Source organism: Anomalospiza imberbis, chromosome 25 (assembly GCF_031753505.1).
Source record: "Anomalospiza imberbis isolate Cuckoo-Finch-1a 21T00152 chromosome 25, ASM3175350v1, whole genome shotgun sequence".
Lineage (NCBI taxonomy): Eukaryota > Metazoa > Chordata > Aves > Passeriformes > Viduidae > Anomalospiza > Anomalospiza imberbis.
In genome coordinates this window covers 1,196,656-1,214,668 of record NC_089705.1, presented here as the reverse complement: position 1 = coordinate 1,214,668, position 18,013 = coordinate 1,196,656, and the positions used below count along the sequence as shown (strand labels likewise).

General features: G+C 50.7%; 1 protein-coding gene across 7 annotated transcripts in view; it reads left to right on the top strand.

Moving 5' to 3' along the window:
• PUM1 (pumilio RNA binding family member 1) overlaps window positions 1-18,013 on the top strand; it is an 89,217-nt gene that overhangs the window by 28,328 nt on the left and 42,876 nt on the right. For 5 of the 7 annotated variants that reach the window (XM_068172921.1, XM_068172918.1, XM_068172920.1 and 2 more), the window contains exons 4-7: window positions 2,096-2,204; window positions 4,769-4,947; window positions 6,838-7,004; window positions 9,780-10,050. In XM_068172921.1, coding sequence (XP_068029022.1) covers window positions 2,096-2,204; window positions 4,769-4,947; window positions 6,838-7,004; window positions 9,780-10,050 — 726 coding nt within the window. The remainder of the gene's footprint in view (window positions 1-2,095; window positions 2,205-4,768; window positions 4,948-6,837; window positions 7,005-9,779; window positions 10,051-18,013) is intronic. The other 2 variants (XM_068172922.1, XM_068172919.1) reach the window with 1 other exon arrangement.

Genomic DNA, 18,013 nt, shown 5'->3' with positions numbered 1-18,013 from the left:
AGGATTTACTGGGATATTGTCCTCTTGCCACCTCAGGGCCTGGAATTCCCATGTGGAGGTGATCCCTGGTGAAGCTGTTCCCAAAACCTCCTAAAGAAAGGGAAGAAGGATGCAGGAGAGGGATTTTTCCAAGGCCTGGAGGGACAGGACACAGGGAATGGCTCCCACTGCCAGAGGGCAGGGCTGGATGGGATCTTGGGAATTGGGAATTGTTCCCTGGGAGGGTGGGGAGGGGCTGGGCTGGAATTCCCAGAGCAGCTGTTCTTTCTGCCACCTCCAGAGCCGGGATCCCTGGGCTGTCCCAGTTCAGGATGGCTCTGTCCTATTCCCAGGGAGCTTTTCCTGGGCTGTCCCAGCTCGGGATGGCTCTGTCCCATTCCCAGGAGCTTTTCCTGGGCTGTCCCAGCTCAGGATGGCTCTGTCCCATTCCCAGGAGCTTTTCCTGGGCTGTCCCAGCTCAGGATGGCTCTGTCCCATTCCCAGGAGCTTTTCCTGGGCTGTCCCAGTTCAGGATGGCTCTGTCCTCTTCCCATGGAGCTTTTCCTGGGCTGTCGCAGCTCGGGATGGCTCTGTCCTATTCCCAGGAGCTTTTCCTGGGCTGTCCCAGTTCAGGATGGCTCTGTCCTATTCCCAAAGAGCTTTTCCTGGGCTGTCCCAGGTCGGAATGGCTCTGTCCTATTCCCAGGAGCTTTTCCTGGGCTGTCCCAGTTCAGGATGGCTCTGTCCTGTTCCCAGGAGCTTTTCCTGGGCTGTCCCAGGTCAGGATGGCTCTGTCCCATTCCCAGGAGCTTTTCCTGGGCTGTCCCAGCTCAGGATGGCTCTGTCCCATTCCCAAAGAGCTTTTCCTGGGCTGTCCCAGCTCAGGATGGCTCTGTCCTATTCCTAAAGAGCTTTTCCTGGGCTGTCCCAGCTCAGGATGGCTCTGTCCTATTCCCAGGAGCTTTTCCTGGGCTGTCGCAGCTCAGGATGGCTCTGTCCTATTCCCAGGAGCTTTTCCTGGGCTGTCGCAGCTCAGGATGGCTCTGTCCTATTCCCAGGAGCTTTTCCTGGGCTGTCCCAGCTCAGGATGGCTCTGTCCCATTCCCAGGAGCTTTTCCTGGGCTGTCCCAGCTCGGGATGGCTCTGTCCTATTCCTAAAGAGCTTTTCCTGGGCTGTCCCAGCTCAGGATGGCTCTGTCCTATTCCCAAAGAGCTTTTCCTGGGCTGTCCCAGCTCAGGATGGCTCTGTCCTATTCCCAAAGAGCTTTTCCTGGGCTGTCCCAGCTCAGGATGGCTCTGTCCTATTCCCAGGAGCTTTTCCTGGGCTGTCCCAGCTCAGGATGGCTCTGTCCCATTCCCAGGAGCTTTTCCTGGGCTGTCCCAGTTCAGGATGGCTCTGTCCTATTCCCAGGGAGCTTTTCCTGGGCTGTCCCAGCTCAGGATGGCTCTGTCCTATTCCCAGGAGCTTTTCCTGGGCTGTCCCAGCTCAGGATGGCTCTGTCCCATTCCCAGGAGCTTTTCCTGGGCTGTCCCAGCTCGGGATGGCTCTGTCCTATTCCCAAAGAGCTTTTCCTGGGCTGTCCCAGCTCAGGATGGCTCTGTCCTATTCCCAGGAGCTTTTCCCACTGGTGGCAGGTGCTGCCCTCCCTCCCATCAGTGTTCCAAAACCCCTGGAGCAGCAGAGTCCTCAGCAGAAGGGAGAAATGGGAACTCCTGAGCTTTTCTGTCCCTGTTCTCTCTCTGCAGCACCAGCTCCCATTGGGAGGCAGGAATTTGTTCCCAGGTGAACTCAGGAAAACTCAGAATATTTTCCCCCTCATTTATTTTTCCTTGTGAGTGCAGAGAGGCTGGAGAGTGTCTGTGAGAGTGTCTGACGTGTGGGGGGTTCCTGGAGCTGGGAGGAAAATCAGGGATGGGGAGATGGAATTGTTCCCTCAGCTTTCACCTGGGAGATGTAAATATTTGATTATATCTGTTGTGTTTAATGATTGGTACCTGATAGAAGGGCGATGCTTACGGGATTTATGTTTGCATTTTATACTTATTTTAATCATGCTTTGCTTTGTTTTGTTCTTTTTTTTGTTTGTTTTGTTTTGTTTTGTTTTTTTAATTGCAGCAGCTGTTGCCAGGTAAAAAGTTTTGGGAATCTGATGATTCCAGCAAAGATGGACCAAAAGGGATATTTCTGGGAGATCAGTGGAGAGACAGTGCTTGGGGAACATCAGGTAGCTCAATTATTTCCTTAATTTAGTTGGGGTTGAATACAGAAATATGCAATTTATTTACTCAAAGTCCAGGCTGGGTGACACAGCTTTGAAAAGATTTAAAAACCCATCTGGTTTATATAATAAAAAACAAATAGAAAACCTCACTTTGCTTTGTGATAAAATTAAGATATCCAGGGATGTCAGAACATTGTGTAATGTGAATATGTGTAAATTCATGTTTATCTGCTTAAAATTTCAATTTCTGATGTGTTTTCTACCTTGGGATGGATCAGCTGAAAGTTTAAACAAAGGTCTTGAAGAACAAGATGAACTAAAAAAAAATCCCTTCATTTTTTGAATGCTAAACCAACCAGCCAAAACTCACCATTCAGTTTAAAAAAAAGATGTTTTGAATTAGTGTTGAGTTAAATCTGCCAAAGATTTTGTTCTTGCATCAGGATTGTTTTTGATTTTGGACTTGATGGGAGAGCAGCATTCAGTTTAAAAATAATAAAAAAAGAGGTTTTGAATCAGTATTGAATTTTATCTGCCAAAGATTTTGTTCTCGCCTCAGAGACTCTCCCTGATTTTAAACTTTGGGGGAGAATATTCAGGTTGGTTTCAGGGGAAAAAAAAAAAACAACAAAAAAACCTGCAAGTGCTGGGTTTGAAATGCTGACCTTTGATTTGTTCTGTCCATGGTTTCTGTGTCATGAATCTGCTCTTGAAACCCAGCTGGCTGTCTGGTGCAGCTCCCAAAAGCTCCAGCTCCCAGGAAATGGCATTTACCTCACTGTTGTGTGGGGTTTTCCCTGATGAAAATACCCGTTTTTAAATCAGCGATAAAGCCTTGTTTTATTATTTACATTAAAAAATGGCCACGAAAAGGGGACAGAGCTGGATCACTCTGGGCACTGGGGGATTTTGGGCAGCTGCTGCCTGTCCCACCCTCGGGAGCACCTCGTTCCTGCCTTAGACCAGCCTGGAGCTGAGGGGATTAGGGCTGAGCCAGGCTTTGGGACCAGCTGAGGTTGGGATTTTCTCCCCCGGCAGTCTCATCCCACATCTGCAGGAGTCCAGGCCCCTCTCATCCCTCCCTGTGCTGATTCCCATGCACCCCACAGCTCACAGAGCCCTGAGGGTCTGGAAGTTTCCCTTTGGCTCCCCTAAAATAGGGGAGCAGCCCCTGAGGGCTCTGCTCCCCAAAACCCCCCCAGTCCATGCAGCCCCCATGGGATGGTGGAGCCTGGATCCTCCCTGGCTCCATCCGTGCCCAGGCTGCGCTGCTGGATTTGGGGTTTCGCTCCTCTGCCTCAGAGCTGTGGATTTGGAACCTTTAAAGGCTTTTCAGAACTTTTAAAAGCTACAAGCTCTAGTCCTGCCCTCCCTTCCACTCCTGGGACATGGAATTGGGCAGCAGTGCTGGGTTAAAACAAATTTTTCCCTTTCTTTTTGGGAAGCTTTTCCCCCCCACAATCCCCCCAGTCCATCCAGGTGAGGCCTGGATCTTCCTTGGCTCCATCCCTTGTCCATCCGTGCCCACAGGATGCACTGCGGGCCTCCCACGTGGATTTGGGGTTTTACTCTACCTCAAAGTTGTGGATTTAGACCCTTCAAAGCCAGCCCAGCTCAAAGCTGCAGTCCTGCCCTTCCTTCCCCTCCTGGGGACACAGGGTTGGGCAGCAGTGCCAGGTGAAAACTGGCTTTCCCCCTTTTTTGGAAGCTTTATCCCCAAAAAATCTCCCCAGCCCACGTCCATTTGTGGCCACATTGATGGGAAAAGGAAGGAAGTTTAGCCAGGAGCAGTGAGAGGATGGAATTCCTTTCACCTGCCTCATGAGGAAGCTCCAGTGTCAATATCCTTGGGTACTGATGTCCCTTCCACATCCCACCAGCCCCTGGCAACTCCCAGACCTGCTGCCTGCTATTTTTGACTCCCTGCCTGTTGCCAGGAGCAGAGAATCCCCTTCCCCTTCCCGGGTCACTCTCCCCTCCCCAGGCAGGGATTTTGGCAGAGCCCAAAGGATTTGGAGACCCCGAGTCTGTCCTGGTTGGGCCTCAAAGCCTCAGCGATGGCAAAGGGCTGGGGCAGGAGGACAGGGGGATGAAGAAGGAGAAATGAACTCCTGAGAAACCTTTTCTTGAGGAAAGAGCAGCCAAAAAAATCTCTGATCTTGACATGAACACAGCAGTTGGTGGAACAAAGGACACAGGGCTGGTGGAGCAGCAGGATCATGTTCTAAATGACAAGCCAAAACTTGTTTTCACTGTGCTAATGCAATAATTTTACTAAAACTAAAAACTAAAACTTTGTTTTTTTAATTGCAACCTTTAATTAGTCTTAAATTTCTGACATTTTATAAGTTTAGATTTTAAACCTAGCTGTCACTTGCAGGTTTACACGTTGTAGTGTTTAAAAAATGAGAAAGCCATCCTGGCTTAACTAATGGACATCAGCAGAATCACAAAGTTGGCACTTGTGAGTGCAAATAAGCCCCTGGGGAGTACATATTGAACGATTTAATTTGACTCCTTTGAATAGTTGGATCTGCTTGTGAGAGTTTCCCATGTTTCTGTTCCAGATCACTCTGTTTCCCAGCCAATTATGGTTCAGAGAAGACCTGGGCAGGGCTTCCATGTGAACAGTGAAGTCAACTCAGTGCTGTCACCACGGTCAGAGAGTGGAGGGCTGGGAGTGAGCATGGTGGAGTATGTGCTGAGCTCATCTCCTGGAGACTCCTGCCTAAGAAAAGGAGCATTTGTAAGTGCCTGATTGCCACCTTTCTGTTCTTTTCTCCCTTTGCTGCTTGGTTTGCTTGGTTTGAATCATTTCTAGGGCAGAGGTTTCTTTCTTGCTCTCAGTTTAGCTCTTCCCTCAAACAGGGCAGGTTTAGTCCTTGGCTTGGGGATGTGGGATGGGAGATGGGAAGGTGCTGGCATTCCCTGGATCCTTGGAAAAGCCCCCCAGCAGAAACACCCCATCCAAGCTAATCCTTGGAAAAGGTCCCACAAACCTGCACTGAGCCTGTGGCTGCCTTGGTGCTGATCCCACAAATGGGATTCCAGCTCCAAACTCTTTATCTGGTGATAACTGTTATGGCATAATGTTCATCCTTATGCAATTTTTTGGAATAAAACCTCCCTAACAAATAGGTTGGTGTCAGGCACCCTTCCCTGGAACTCCTGTCAGAGGCTGGATGTGTTTCACAGCTGGCATTGCTGGGGCAGCTCGTTTCCCATGGGGAATGGCAGCACCCCTTTTGTGGGGTGGGGAAGGAGCCCAGCCTCCAGTTCATGGATGTGGGGAGAGCTGGCATCAAGCCCAGCCCTGGAGTGGGGAAAAGGGCTCCAGAAATGGTGGAGAAGCCTCCTTTGGCTGCTGTCCTCTACAGCTTCCCTCAGCCCTGCTGGGGTTGCTGGCCCTCATTAGAGGGTGCCCAAGGACCTGGGAGAGCAGGGAGGATTTTTGGGATGTGAGCACTCAGGGCAAGGAGGCAGTGTGTCCCAACTGGGGGTCGGGAGGGGTTTGCTGCTCAGCACCATCAGAGTGACAGTGGTGGCACTGCTGAACACCCCCTTGTTTGGGGCACTATTGCTCCACAGCTGGACTTACAGGTGGCATTTCCAGGGAGTATTAAGTAAACACAATTTTATTTTCTTTCAGAAGCAACACCAAAAGATTTTTGCTTTTAGAACAAATGCTTTTTTTTTCTCTAAATATGAGGGAAAAATCCCTCCCTCCAATCAGAGAGACTGGGGAAAGGGTTCAGTGGGTAGAGGCAGAAGTGTTGTGTGCAGAGCACTTCTCCCTCCAGTCAAGCAAAAGGCAGGCTTTGGATGTCTGTCCCTGTGACAGCACCAAAGCTGCCTCTGATAAATATGTTTATATGCCCCTTGCTGGTTTTTATCATAAATTATGTTGTTTTTCCTCTCCCTTTTGTTGTTCAAAACACTGCCCCAGGCATCATCACCCTTTATTCTCCTCCCAAGTGCAATAAAATGCAGACACGCTGCAGATGTAACGCCACTCATGGAATGCTCAACAGAACAGAAATCCCTTTTTTCCCTCTTTTTTCCCCCCTTTTCTCCCAAAGAAATGTGCTTCAGGATTACAGGGGCCAATGACTGAGGCAGTGATTTATTTGAGTGTTGTTAAATGAGCTGTGCCTTGGAATTCACTGTTGATGCCTCCAAAACTGAGGTGATTTTCAAACACTTGTCCAGTCAAGAGCTGTCTCTGACACTCTCTGAAGAGCCAGGCACTTCAGAGAGGCACTAATTCACTTTATGCCCCTGCAGCATTTGCTGGTGTTGATTTTGAAGTTCTTAAGTCCCATCTAGAAAGAGAATTCCTTAAAATTATTGTGGGATGGGATTTTGGGATTTTTAGAGCCTATAAAAGCAAACCTTGAGTTACTAAATGAAGAAACCTGAAGAGATGAAACACCTCTTGGAAGATTGAGAGCTAATTCCTTGATTTCTTTGATTATTATTGAGTATTTTGCATTTTTAGCTATTTTTTGAGTAGGAATTAATGTTTGCAAGTGACTTCTTTTATGGTGACATGTGTCTTTGATTTGTTACCATCTTGGGGTAACAGGAAAATTGATCTGAAAACTCAGCTTATTAAAACAATGTCTCTTTTGCCCAGGGGCCAAGGGATGCAGAGAGTGATGAGAATGACAAAGGGGATAAGAAAAGCAAGGGCACGTTTGATGGAGATAAATTGGGAGATCTGAAGGAGGAGGGGGATGTGATGGATAAATCCAATGGTTTGCCTGTTCAGAACGGGATCGACGCCGATGTCAAAGACTTCAGGTATGTGCATTGGTGCTTAGTGATTAATCAGTTAATAATAATCAGTGATGGGGTCTGAGTTCAGCCTCTCCAGGCTCTCACTCCATTCCCTGCAGGGCCATGGCGGGGAGAATTGGAAAGGGAAAAGTGAAAATTCATGGGCTGAGGTGGGAACATTTGAATGGGGAAAGACAAAACTGGGTATGGAAGCGAAGCTAAGGCAGGAATTCGTGCAGCACATCCCAGGGAAGGTGTCAGCCACCCCATTCCCAGGAATGCTGGGCTCCACTGGGGGTCACTGGAGCATCTCCCTGCCCAGGAAAGGCTGAGGGAGCTGGGGCTGCACAGCCTTGAGGGGGCCCCCAGCCCTGGGTGTCCCTGGGTGTCTCTGTCCTTTCCTGAGGGTGCCCCTGTGTGCAGGAGGGCAGAGCAGAACCAGGCTCTGCTCCAGGCCCAGCGATGGCCCCAGAGCCACGGGCAGGGCCTGAGCCCAGGAGCTGCCCCTGCCCAGGAGGCAGAACTGCCCTGGGCAGTGCCAGGCCCCAGCAGAGCCCAGAGAGGGGCTGGAGTCTCCTCCCTGAGACATTCCAGAGCCACATGGACACCCTGCTGTGCCCTGGGCTCTGGGATGGCCCTGCTGGAGCAGGGAGTGGCACCAGTGACCCCATGGGGTCCTCCCAGCCTGACGCAGTCTGGGATTCTGTGACAGAGACTGCTGAAGACTAAACACCAGCACTCCAAACACCCTCCCCTTCCCTCTTCCCTCAGCTCTGGGTGCTGTGTGGGCTGGGATATCACAGAATCCCAGAGTGGCTTGGGTTGGAAGGGATCTTAAACCCATCCAGGGACACCTCCCACTGTCCCAGGTGCTCCAAGCCCTGTCCAGCCTGGCCTTGGACACTGCCAGGGATCCAGGGGCAGCCACAGCTGCTCTGGGAATGTGTGCCAGGGCCTCCCCACCCTCAGTGTGACAAACTGCTTCCTATATGTGATCTAGATGATTTGATAAATAAATTATAAAATCTCTTTTATAAAACCCCTTGGGTCAGTTGGGATCAGCTGTCCCAGCTGTGTCACCCTCCCTGTGTCCCCCAGTCCCTCACTGGTGGAGTGAGGAGCAGAAGAGCCCCTGGCTCTGGGCATCCCTGTGCAATCAGCCCAATTCCAAACCTGGGCTTGCACTTGATGTTTTTGGGAAGGTTTTTCCTCACTGTAGTGTCCTACAGGATGTTCTAAATGTCCCCAGGGAAGCAGGAGGAGAAGGTGGGAGCACCTGAGAGCTCAGGGCTGGGTGTGATCCCGGTGATTTTCAGTCCTGTTTTGAATCCCTCTGTGTGGGATTCCCATGGAAACCCCCTTGGGAAGGGTTGGCTCTGCTCCTGTCCTGTCCACATCACAGCTGGGGCTTTGGATTTGTTCCTTGCAGCTCTGCAGGGGTGAAAACCTCCTGAAATTGTGGCCCTTGATGTCATTGATACATTTGTGTTCCTTGCTCATTTCTGGATCTCTTGTGGTTACTGGTGGTCTGTAGGAAAACTGGAGAAGGCAAACAAATGGTAAAATAATATGTAAAAGCCAAACAAAGTGCTGGGAAATGCACATTCCTGGCTCTTCCATGGATATGAAGCATTCCCATGAAGTCCAGTCCTTGTTCTGGGTGATCAGGAGCCCATAGCAGCAGCCTTAGAGTGGTGTTAAGTGAGATTTGGTGCCAGAGCTCCACACAATTAAAAATCACCAAATACTCCATTAAATATAAGTATTTTGGGAGATTGTAGCTTGTTCTGACTCTCAGTTTAGGAGAGAACAGAAACGGAATTTTTTTACATTTTTTCTGTAACAGGTGTTTGGGGCTGGGGACTGGGGGTTGTGGGTTATTTTTTGTTAGTTTTTAAAATCCACCAATTTCTATATAGAGCTGACTCAGGGAACTATTTCAGACCATGTTTTTTACTTACTACACCACCTGCAGGCAGTCCTGGTGGGTCTGACGCTGAGCTGGAGCATTCCTGCTTTTATTGTCTTAAATACATCAACTTCTGTGTAGAAATAACATAGGGAACTATTTCAGACCATCTCTTTATTTTTTTCCTTGTCTTCCACAATACTTCTACAGCACTTCTACAACTTACAGGGAGTTCTGGTGGGTCTGGAGGTGTATTGCTGCTGTGATGCTGGGCTGGAGCATTCCTGGTTTTATTTTTTGTTTATCTTTTTAAATATATCAATTTCTCAGTAGAATTCACTCAGTGAACTATTTCAGACCATCTTTTTTATCCCTCCCCCCCTTACTGCAACACCTCCAAGCAGTTCTGCTGGGTTTAGGGGTGTGATGTTGGGATGGAGTATTCCTGGTTTTATTTTTTTTAAATAAATTTCTTAGTAGAATTAACTATTTCAGACCATCCCTATTTTTCCTCCCTCTTTTACAACACCTCCAAGGAGTTCTGCTGGGTCTGCGGGTGTGATGGAGCATTCCTGCTTTTATTTTTCATTTTTTTTTTAATTACATCAATTTCTCCATAGAATTAACATGGAGAACTGTTTCAGACCATGCCTTTATTTTCCCTCCTGTACTCCACCACCTCTGGGCAGTTCTGCTGGGTCTGGGGGTGTGATGGAGCATTCCTGCTTTTATTTTTAATTTTTTTAAAATACATCCATTCTCCATAGAATTAATTTGGTGAAGGATTTCAGACCATGTCTTTATTTTTCCCTCCTGTACTCCACCACCTTCTGGAGGGTGGCATGCTGGGCTGGAGCATTTTCCTGACCCCTTTTCCCCTCCCCACGCAGCCGCACGCCTGGGAACTGCCAGAACTCAGCGAGCGAGGTGGATCTGCTGGGCCCCAACCAGAACGGCTCCGAGGGCCTGGCCCAGCTGGCCAGCACCAACGGGGCCAAGCCCGTGGAGGACTTCTCCAACATGGAATCCCAGAGCGTGCCCCTGGACCCCATGGAGCACGTGGGCATGGAGCCGCTGCAGTTCGATTATTCCGGCACTCAGGTCCCCGTGGACTCGGCTGCGGCCACCGTGGGGCTCTTTGACTACAATTCCCAGCAGCAGGTACAGAGCTGATCCCTGGTCCCTGATTCCTGGTCCCTGATCCCAGCCCTGTGGCTCCAGTGGGGTCGGTGTGGGGTGGGATGAGCTCGGGATCCTGTCCTGGGAAGAGGGATGGAGGAAGATTGGAGGTGTTGTCATTGTCTTCGTGCTGTGTGTGTCCTCCCAGGGAACTAGAGCAGATCTGTGTCCCATGGCAGCTGGAATAATCAGAATTCCTACAGCACTGCCCTCTCTGGTGATCCTGGCTGTCTCGAGGAGCTGGCATTGAAAAAGAGCTTTAAAGTAGTAAAAAGTGCTAAAAAGGTCCCCAAACACCCACCCTGGAGCCCAGGAGGTGACTGAGAGCCAACACCTGCTCAGGAAAGGTGTGAGCCCTGCACTGGTACCCACGGTACCCACATTTGGCCCTGCTGAGCCCCATGGTGGGCTGGGCTGAGCCCAGGAGTGAGCCCTGCTTGAGCCCAGCTGTGAGCCCTGCTGAGCCCAGGTGTGAGCCCTGCTGAGCCCAGCTGTGAGCCCTGCTGAGCCCAGGTGTGAGCCCTGCTGAGCCCAGGTTTGGGCCCTGCTTAGCCAGGGTGTGGGCCCTGCTGAGCCCAGGTTTGAGCCCTGCTGAGCCCAGGTTTGAGCCCTGCTGAGCCCAGGTGTGAGCCCTGCTTGAGCCCAGGAGTGAGCCCTGCTTGAGCCCAGGAGTGAGCCCTGCTGAGCCCAGGTGTGAGCCCTGCTTGAGCCCAGGTGTGAGCCCTGCTTGAGCCCAGGAGTGAGCCCTGCTTGAGCCCAGCTTTGAGCCCTGCTGAGCCCAGGTGTGGGCCCTGCTTGAGCCCAGGTGTGGGCCTTGCTTAGCCCAGGGTGTGGGCTGTTCTTGAGCCCAGGTGTGAGCCCTGCTTGAGCCCAGGTGTGGGCCCTGCTTGAGCCCAGGTGTGGGCCCTCCTTGAGCCCAGGTGTGAGCCCTGCTGAGCCCAGCTGTGAGCCCTGCTGAGCCCAGGTGTGGGCCTTGCTTAGCCCAGGGTGTGGGCCCTGCTGAGCCCAGGTTTGAGCCCTGCTTGAGCCCAGGTGTGAGCCCTGCTGAGCCCAGGTTTGAGCCCTGCTTGAGCCCAGGTGTGAGCCCTGCTGAGCCCAGGTTTGAGCCCTGCTGAGCCCAGGTGTGAGCCCTGCTTGAGCCCAGGTGTGAGCCCTGCTTGACCCCCGGTTTGGGCCCTGCTTGACCCCAGGTGTGGGCCCTGCTGAGCCCAGGTGTGGGCCCTCCTTGAGCCCAGGTGTGAGCCCTGCTTGAGCCCAGGTGTGAGCCCTGCTTGAGCCCAGGTTGGGGCCCTGCTTGAGCCCAGGTGTGGGCCCTCCTTGAGCCCAGCTGTGAGCCCTGCTGAGCCCAGGTGTGAGCCCTGCTTGAGCCCAGGTGTGAGCCCTGCTGAGCCCAGGTGTGAGCCCTGCTGAGCCCAGGTTTGAGCCCTGCTTGAGCCCAGGTTTGAGCCCTGCTTGAGCCCAGGTTTGAGCCCTGCAGAGCCCAGGTGTGGGCCCTGCTTGAGCCCAGGTTGGGGCCCTGCTTGAGCCCAAGTTTGAGCCCTGTTGAGCCCCACATTGTGCTTTACTTAGCCCCACACTCAGCTTTGCTCAGCCAGAGCAGCCTGAGGCAATTACAAGTTCAAACTTTCTTCTACCTGAGCCTGGTTTAAACCCTACGGGCAGAGTCCACTACTACAAACCTTTATCTGAGCTTGGCTTAGGTTTGTTTGACCTTTCTCCCACACAAGCACAGACTCCCTTGGCTCCTGCTGAATGCTGGGCCTGGCTCCAGCAATCGACTCCTGCTCTGCTCCTGTTCATGCTCATTTGGGTAATGATTCTAAACTTTATTGCTCTCCCTTTGCAAGTCTGATATCCCTCGAAGTAGAAGGGAATCCTTTGTTGTAGCTGATTGCAGGGATATATAACTCTCCCTGGCTTCCCTAAAATATCTGATTTTTTAAGCAGAAGAGCCTCTGGCACTCTGGAGTGAGGGAAAGCATTGCCAAGTTTGTGCTGAGTTATCTCACAACCTTAAAAGCAGTGTAAATATCTGTGTTGGAGCTCAATTGGCTGCTCTGTTCTACAGCATCTTTGGGAGGTTAAGGATGGAAAATTTAATGATTAAACTAAATAGCTGCTGTAGAGTTCAAAAAGGAAAAAAAAAAACCATAGTTCTAAGTCTTTGTCTTGTCTTGCAAGGCCTGGGATGCCCGAATTCCTTCTAAACCAGGAAAGTTGTGTGTTTTTTAAAACATTAGGGCTCCACAAGTAATTTGGTTCTGGAGAAGCATTAGAGATGGAACTGGAACGGCAGGAGTGGGAAACCTGGAATTTGCAATTTGTCAGGATTTTCTGTTTAAGTGAAAGCTCATTTACAAGTTCGAGGAGTTTTTATTTGTTTCTTTCAGCCTTTAAAAATTAATATTTCAAATTTGGCACATCTGGCTCTTCACTAGTGGAAATAAACCCTGCCAAAGGAAGGCAGAGCAGGGAAGGATCCCTGTTTTGGGGGCTGTGGATTTCTGTCCGGGTTTGCATTTTTTATTTCATACTAAGTGGATGGGCACTGTCCGTGTGGAGCTGATGTCACCTCTGTGTCACCAACTGTCTGGGAATCATGGAGTCACTGAGGCTGGAAATCCCTCTCAGAGCATCAAATCCAAGCTGTGCCTGGTCCCCACCTTGTCCCCAGCCCAGAGCTCTCAGTGCCACCTCCAGTGGTTCCTTGGACCCCTCCAGGGATGGGCACTCCAAACCCCCCTGGGCAGCCCCTGCCAAGGCCTGAGCACCCTTTCCATGGGGAAATTCCTGCTGATTCCACCCTGAGCCTGCCCTGGCCCAGCCTGAGGCCGTTCCCTCTCCTCCTGTCCCTGTTCTCTGGAGCAGAGCCCGACCCCCCCGGCTGTCCCCTCCTGTCAGGAGCTGTGCAGAGCCACAAGGTCCCCCCTGAGCCTCCTTTTCTCCAGGCTGAGCCCCTTTCCAGCTCCCTCAGCCCCTCCTGGGGCTGCAGACCCTTCAAACTCCATTTCTGTGTTGTGAAGCCCAAACCCCTCTCACCTCTCCCTGATTTTGGGGGAGCAGTGGGGACACAGCTGCTGTCCCTTGGTCCCACCCAGGCCCTGCTGGGCTGTCAGACAAGATCTGTTATTTTCAGTTTTCACCCCTGTGGCAGCTTCCACTTGCAGTGAAAGCAAACAGGAGCCTTCAGTCAGCCTGAGGTGCTGTAGTAAAGATCAGGAATCATTCCCCAGCCATTTGTGCCCTCTCAGGGCAGGTTTGTGTAAATCCAGGGGTCTTGTGCCCATTCCCTTAATTCCTGATCCCCAAAGCCAGGGGTCCTTGCTGCCCACTGCCACTCTCAGCCTGGTTAAAAGGAATCTGACTTTTGCCATTCTGTTGGCAGCAGGAAATCTGTCCTGAACAAGGGATCTCATCCCTAACAGTGCCTTTTGGGGTTGTGGGGAAGCATCCCATCCTTGGAAGGGATTACAGGGAGTGCAGCTGAAGGCAGTGTGAGGAAGGGGAAGGTTTTACTCACGTCTGATGTGATTAGGGATGTCAGATGTTGATATTGCAGAAGAAATTGGCTGAGGGAAATCTATCTTCCAGAATTCCCATAACTCTGAGGTTCTGCTTCCTTGCAGTTCCCTCAGTGAGCTCCTCCACGGGGTGGAAATCATCCTTCATTTGTCTGCACATGGAGCAGCCTCACTGAAATGCTGGATGATCTCCCTGAACTCCTCCAGAACCATCTCAGGGCTTTGTAGCTTTTCACTCCAAATGCATTTTCCAGCAGCCTGAAACGCCCCAGGTGCCCTTTTCTGATACCTTTGTAAATTCAGGTTAATATTCCTGTTGCAGAGGTTCCTTGGCCTTTTCCTGCTCCTCAATCCCACCTTTTAGCACTGATCTCTGGGTTTTGAATGTGGGGCAGTGCTGTCAGCAGATGGAGACAGCACAGCTCTCCCTAAATACATGGAGTTGATGATTCCCAGAGCTCCCCTGGCTTTTCTGCCTGAGCAAAGGCTGCAGTTGGGATGGTTTTTCTTGGCTCTGCTTCCTTGAACAGGCTACAGGATGAAATCTGCAGCTGGGCTGAGTTTCTTCTGAGGGAGCTGAGCAAGGCTGTGAATTAAAGTTGGGGAGAGGGAGATGTACAGAATCCTGGAATGCTTTGGGTGAGAAAAGACTTTACAACTCATCCAATTCCAACCCCTGCCATGGCAGGGACATCTTCCACTGTCCCAGGCTGCTCCAGCCTGGCCTTGGGCACTTCAGGGATCCAGGGGCAGCCCCAGCTGCTCTGGGAATTCCATCCCAGCCCCTCCCCACCCTCCCAGGGAACAATTCCTTCCCAGGATTCCATCTAAATCCCTCCTCTCTTAGTTTAAGGTTCTTCACCCTTGTCCTGTGCTGTAAAAAAATCTTTCTCCAGCTTTCTTGCAGACCTTTTATGTCTGGAAGTCAAATTTTACAGGGACTAGATGAGCCCCCCGAGCAGGCAGACAACAGAAAGAGCCAAGAGCAGCAGGTGAAATATTGATGGTGAAGTACTGAGGCTCTGAGTGGGTGTGGATTCCTTTCTCCCAGTTTTTCTGATTCCCAGGTGGTTCATTGAGTTGCTTTTCGGAGGTGTGGAAGTCCCCACCTGTAAAGTGAGCACAAGTGGTTTTAGGGAAATAAATGCTTTTTGTGCCCTCAAGAGAAGGAACTAACAATCCTGCATTTCCTCTCTGCTCCGCTGGTATGGAATCCACATCAACAGGCTGGAAAAGCATGTGAGAACTCAAGGGTTTGGTGAAATTTTGCAGCTGAAGAAAGCTGAAAAGCTCAAATGGCTGAACTAATCCAAAAGCAGACCCCAACCCCGAGGATGTTGCAGAGGAATCCACACTTCAGGAGGAAGCCGTTTAGGGGATTTATAGGATTTTTTCCCCATATTTGCTGATCAGTGAGACGTTGCTGGTCACTCCCACAGAGCCACTGTCCCTCATTCCATGTTCTGCTCCTGTTGTCCATGATCTCTGTGGTGTTTTGCATGCAGAGATGTTCACAGAATCACAGAATCCCTGGGTTGGAAGAGACCTTCCAGACCATCGAGTCCAGCCCAGCCCCAGCACCTCAACTCAACCCTGGCACCCAGTGCCACATCCAGGCTTTGTTAAACACACCCAGGGATGGTGACTCCACCACCTCCCTGGGCAGCCATTCCAGAATTTATCACTCTTGCCATGAAAAACTTTTTCCTGATACCCAACCTGTATTTCCCTTGGGGCAGCTGAGGCTGTGTCCTCTGGTTCTGTCAGTTCCTGGAGAACGAGCCCTACCCCACCTGGCCACAGCCACCTTTCAGGAGCTGCAGAGAGTGATGAGGTCACCCCTGAGTCTCCTTTTCTCCAGGCTGAGCACCCCCAGCTCCCTCAGCCGTTCCTCACAGGGTTTGTACTCCAAGATGTCAGTGGAGCTTTGCCCAAGCTCCTGGTGATGGGTGGCACCTCAACAGAGGTGACACCTGAGCAGAGCTGCCACCTGGCTTGATGTGACCACAAATGGCACCTTAAAACAACAAAAAGGGCCAGAATAGCAGGTGTGTTGTGTACCCACACTGCTCAGGGCATTTTATGGCCCAGGAGGCAATAGAGGAACTGGAGATCAGATACTTTCCTCCACAAGGAACATTCTGATAGCCCCTGTGTGTTGTAGGAGCGCCATGTCCTGAGGGATGAGCAAACAAAGCTGTTGTGAGGGTGAGTGTTTGGCACACAGCAGGTTAATTCTGGCTGCCCTAAATGCTGCATTTCCACCTCATAAACCCTATGCCGATCCCTCAGATGTGTTTTCTCCACCTGAACTTGTGAGAAGACAGAAATAAAGGTGGATTTTCTCACACAGCTTTGCTCTTAGGAGAACCAATGCCAATTTTTGCCTCCAAATAAAAGAAATAATAGAGTTTTCTTGATGGTTCTGGGCTTCTTCTTGATGCTTGTGGGTTTCTGCCAAAAATTCGGGCAGAATTATTGCTGTGTCTGCCAGCAGTTGACTTGTCTGAAAGGAGGGCAGGATAATAGGTGTGAAAATCATAGGCATTTGTTCTGAGGGAGTGGAGGGAGACAACATTTCTCACAGTGCTTTGTGAAGTCATTCCCACCTCGGAAGTGAGGGGGGATGGACATGCTGGATAATTTCAGAGGAAATATTCAGCTGGTGTGTCCTTAAATGTTTTAATTGTAGCTGAAGGTGGGTGAATTCAGGGATTTCCTTTAGGGAGATGCAAAAGAAGCTGGGAAATAAATTAAGGTCCTGAAGAAAGAAAAAAACCCACACCAACCCTCAGCAAAAATACTTCAGGGGAATCCTATTCTTCTTCCTTAGTGAGGAATAAATTCTCAATAACCTTGAGAAGTGAGCAGGGGGGCTGCAGGTAAAGGAAGTGTTTGGTCTGGGGTTTGTGATCCTGGGACTGTGTCCCCTCTGCTGGCTCTGAAGGCATCTTGGGTATCCCAAACCTGGCTCTGCATCCCATTGCCACCCCCTTTCCATCCCATTTCCCACTTCAGCCATACTGGGAGGGCACACTGGTGTCAATGGTGGCACTCCCAACACCTGGGAGTGCTCCTGGGGACCCCCAGGCTGCAGCTGGGTGAGAGCAGGAGCTGGGATAAATCCTTTGGGATTGAGGGAACAGCAGAGGGAAAAGCTGGGCTGGGGCTGGCTGTGCTGCAGAAATGTGGGTTTTCTTCAGGAGGGTTGACATGGAAGATTTATTCCAAAGGAGTTCAGGTCCTTTTGAGGTGTGGAGTATCTGTAGGGTTAAAGGAAATGTGGTGTGAAGGGATTGCTGGAAAAGGAAGGAGTAGCTGCTTTTTGTGCCCTAGAGCAGCAGTGTTGGTGTGTTTGTGTGTGAGCTCAGCAGTGTTGGTGTGTTTGTGTGTGAGCTCAGCAGTGTTGGTGTGTTTGTGAGTGCAGCAGTGTTGGTGTGTTTGTGTGTGAGCTCAGCAGTGTTGGTGTGTTTGTGTGTGAGCTCAGCAGTGTTGGTGTGTTTGTGTGTGAGCTCAGCAGTGTTGGTGTGTTTGTGTGTGAGCTCAGCAGTGTTGGTGTGTTTGTGTGTGAGTTCAGCAGTGTTGGTGTGTTTGTGAGTTCAGCAGTGTTGGTGTGTTTGTGTGTGAGCTCAGCAGTGTTGGTGTGTTTGTGTGTGAGCTCAGCAGTGTTGGTGTGTTTGTGAGCTCAGCAGTGTTGGTGTGTTTGTGTGTGAGTTCAGCAGTGTTGGTGTGTTTGTGTGTGAGCTCAGCAGTGTTGGTGTGTTTGTGTGTGAGCTCAGCAGTGTTGGTGTGTTTGTGAGTGCAGCAGTGTTGGTGTGTTTGTGTGTGAGCTCAGCAGTGTTGGTGTGTTTGTGAGCTCAGCAGTGTTGGTGTGTTTGTGTGTGAGCTCAGCAGTGTTGGTGTGTTTGTGAGTTCAGCAGTGTTGGTGTGTTTGTGTGTGAGCTCAGCAGTGTTGGTGTGTTTGTGTGTGAGTTCAGCAGTGTTGGTGTGTTTGTGTGTGAGTTCAGCAGTGTTGGTGTGTTTGTGTGTGAGTTCAGCAGTGTTGGTGTGTTTGTGTGTGAGCTCAGCAGTGTTGGTGTGTTTGTGTGTGAGTTCAGCAGTGTTGGTGTGTTTGTGAGCTCAGCAGTGTTGGTGTGTTTGTGTGTGAGCTCAGCAGTGTTGGTGTGTTTGTGTGTGAGCTCAGCAGTGTTGGTGTGTTTGTGAGCTCAGCAGTGTTGGTGTGTTTGTGTGTGAGTTCAGCAGTGTTGGTGTGTTTGTGAGTTCAGCAGTGTTGGTGTGTTTGTGTGTGAGCTCAGCAGTGTTGGTGTGTTTGTGTGTGAGCTCAGCAGTGTTGGTGTGTTTGTGAGTTCAGCAGTGTTGGTGTGTTTGTGTGTGAGCTCAGCAGTGTTGGTGTGTTTGTGTGTGAGCTCAGCAGTGTTGGTGTG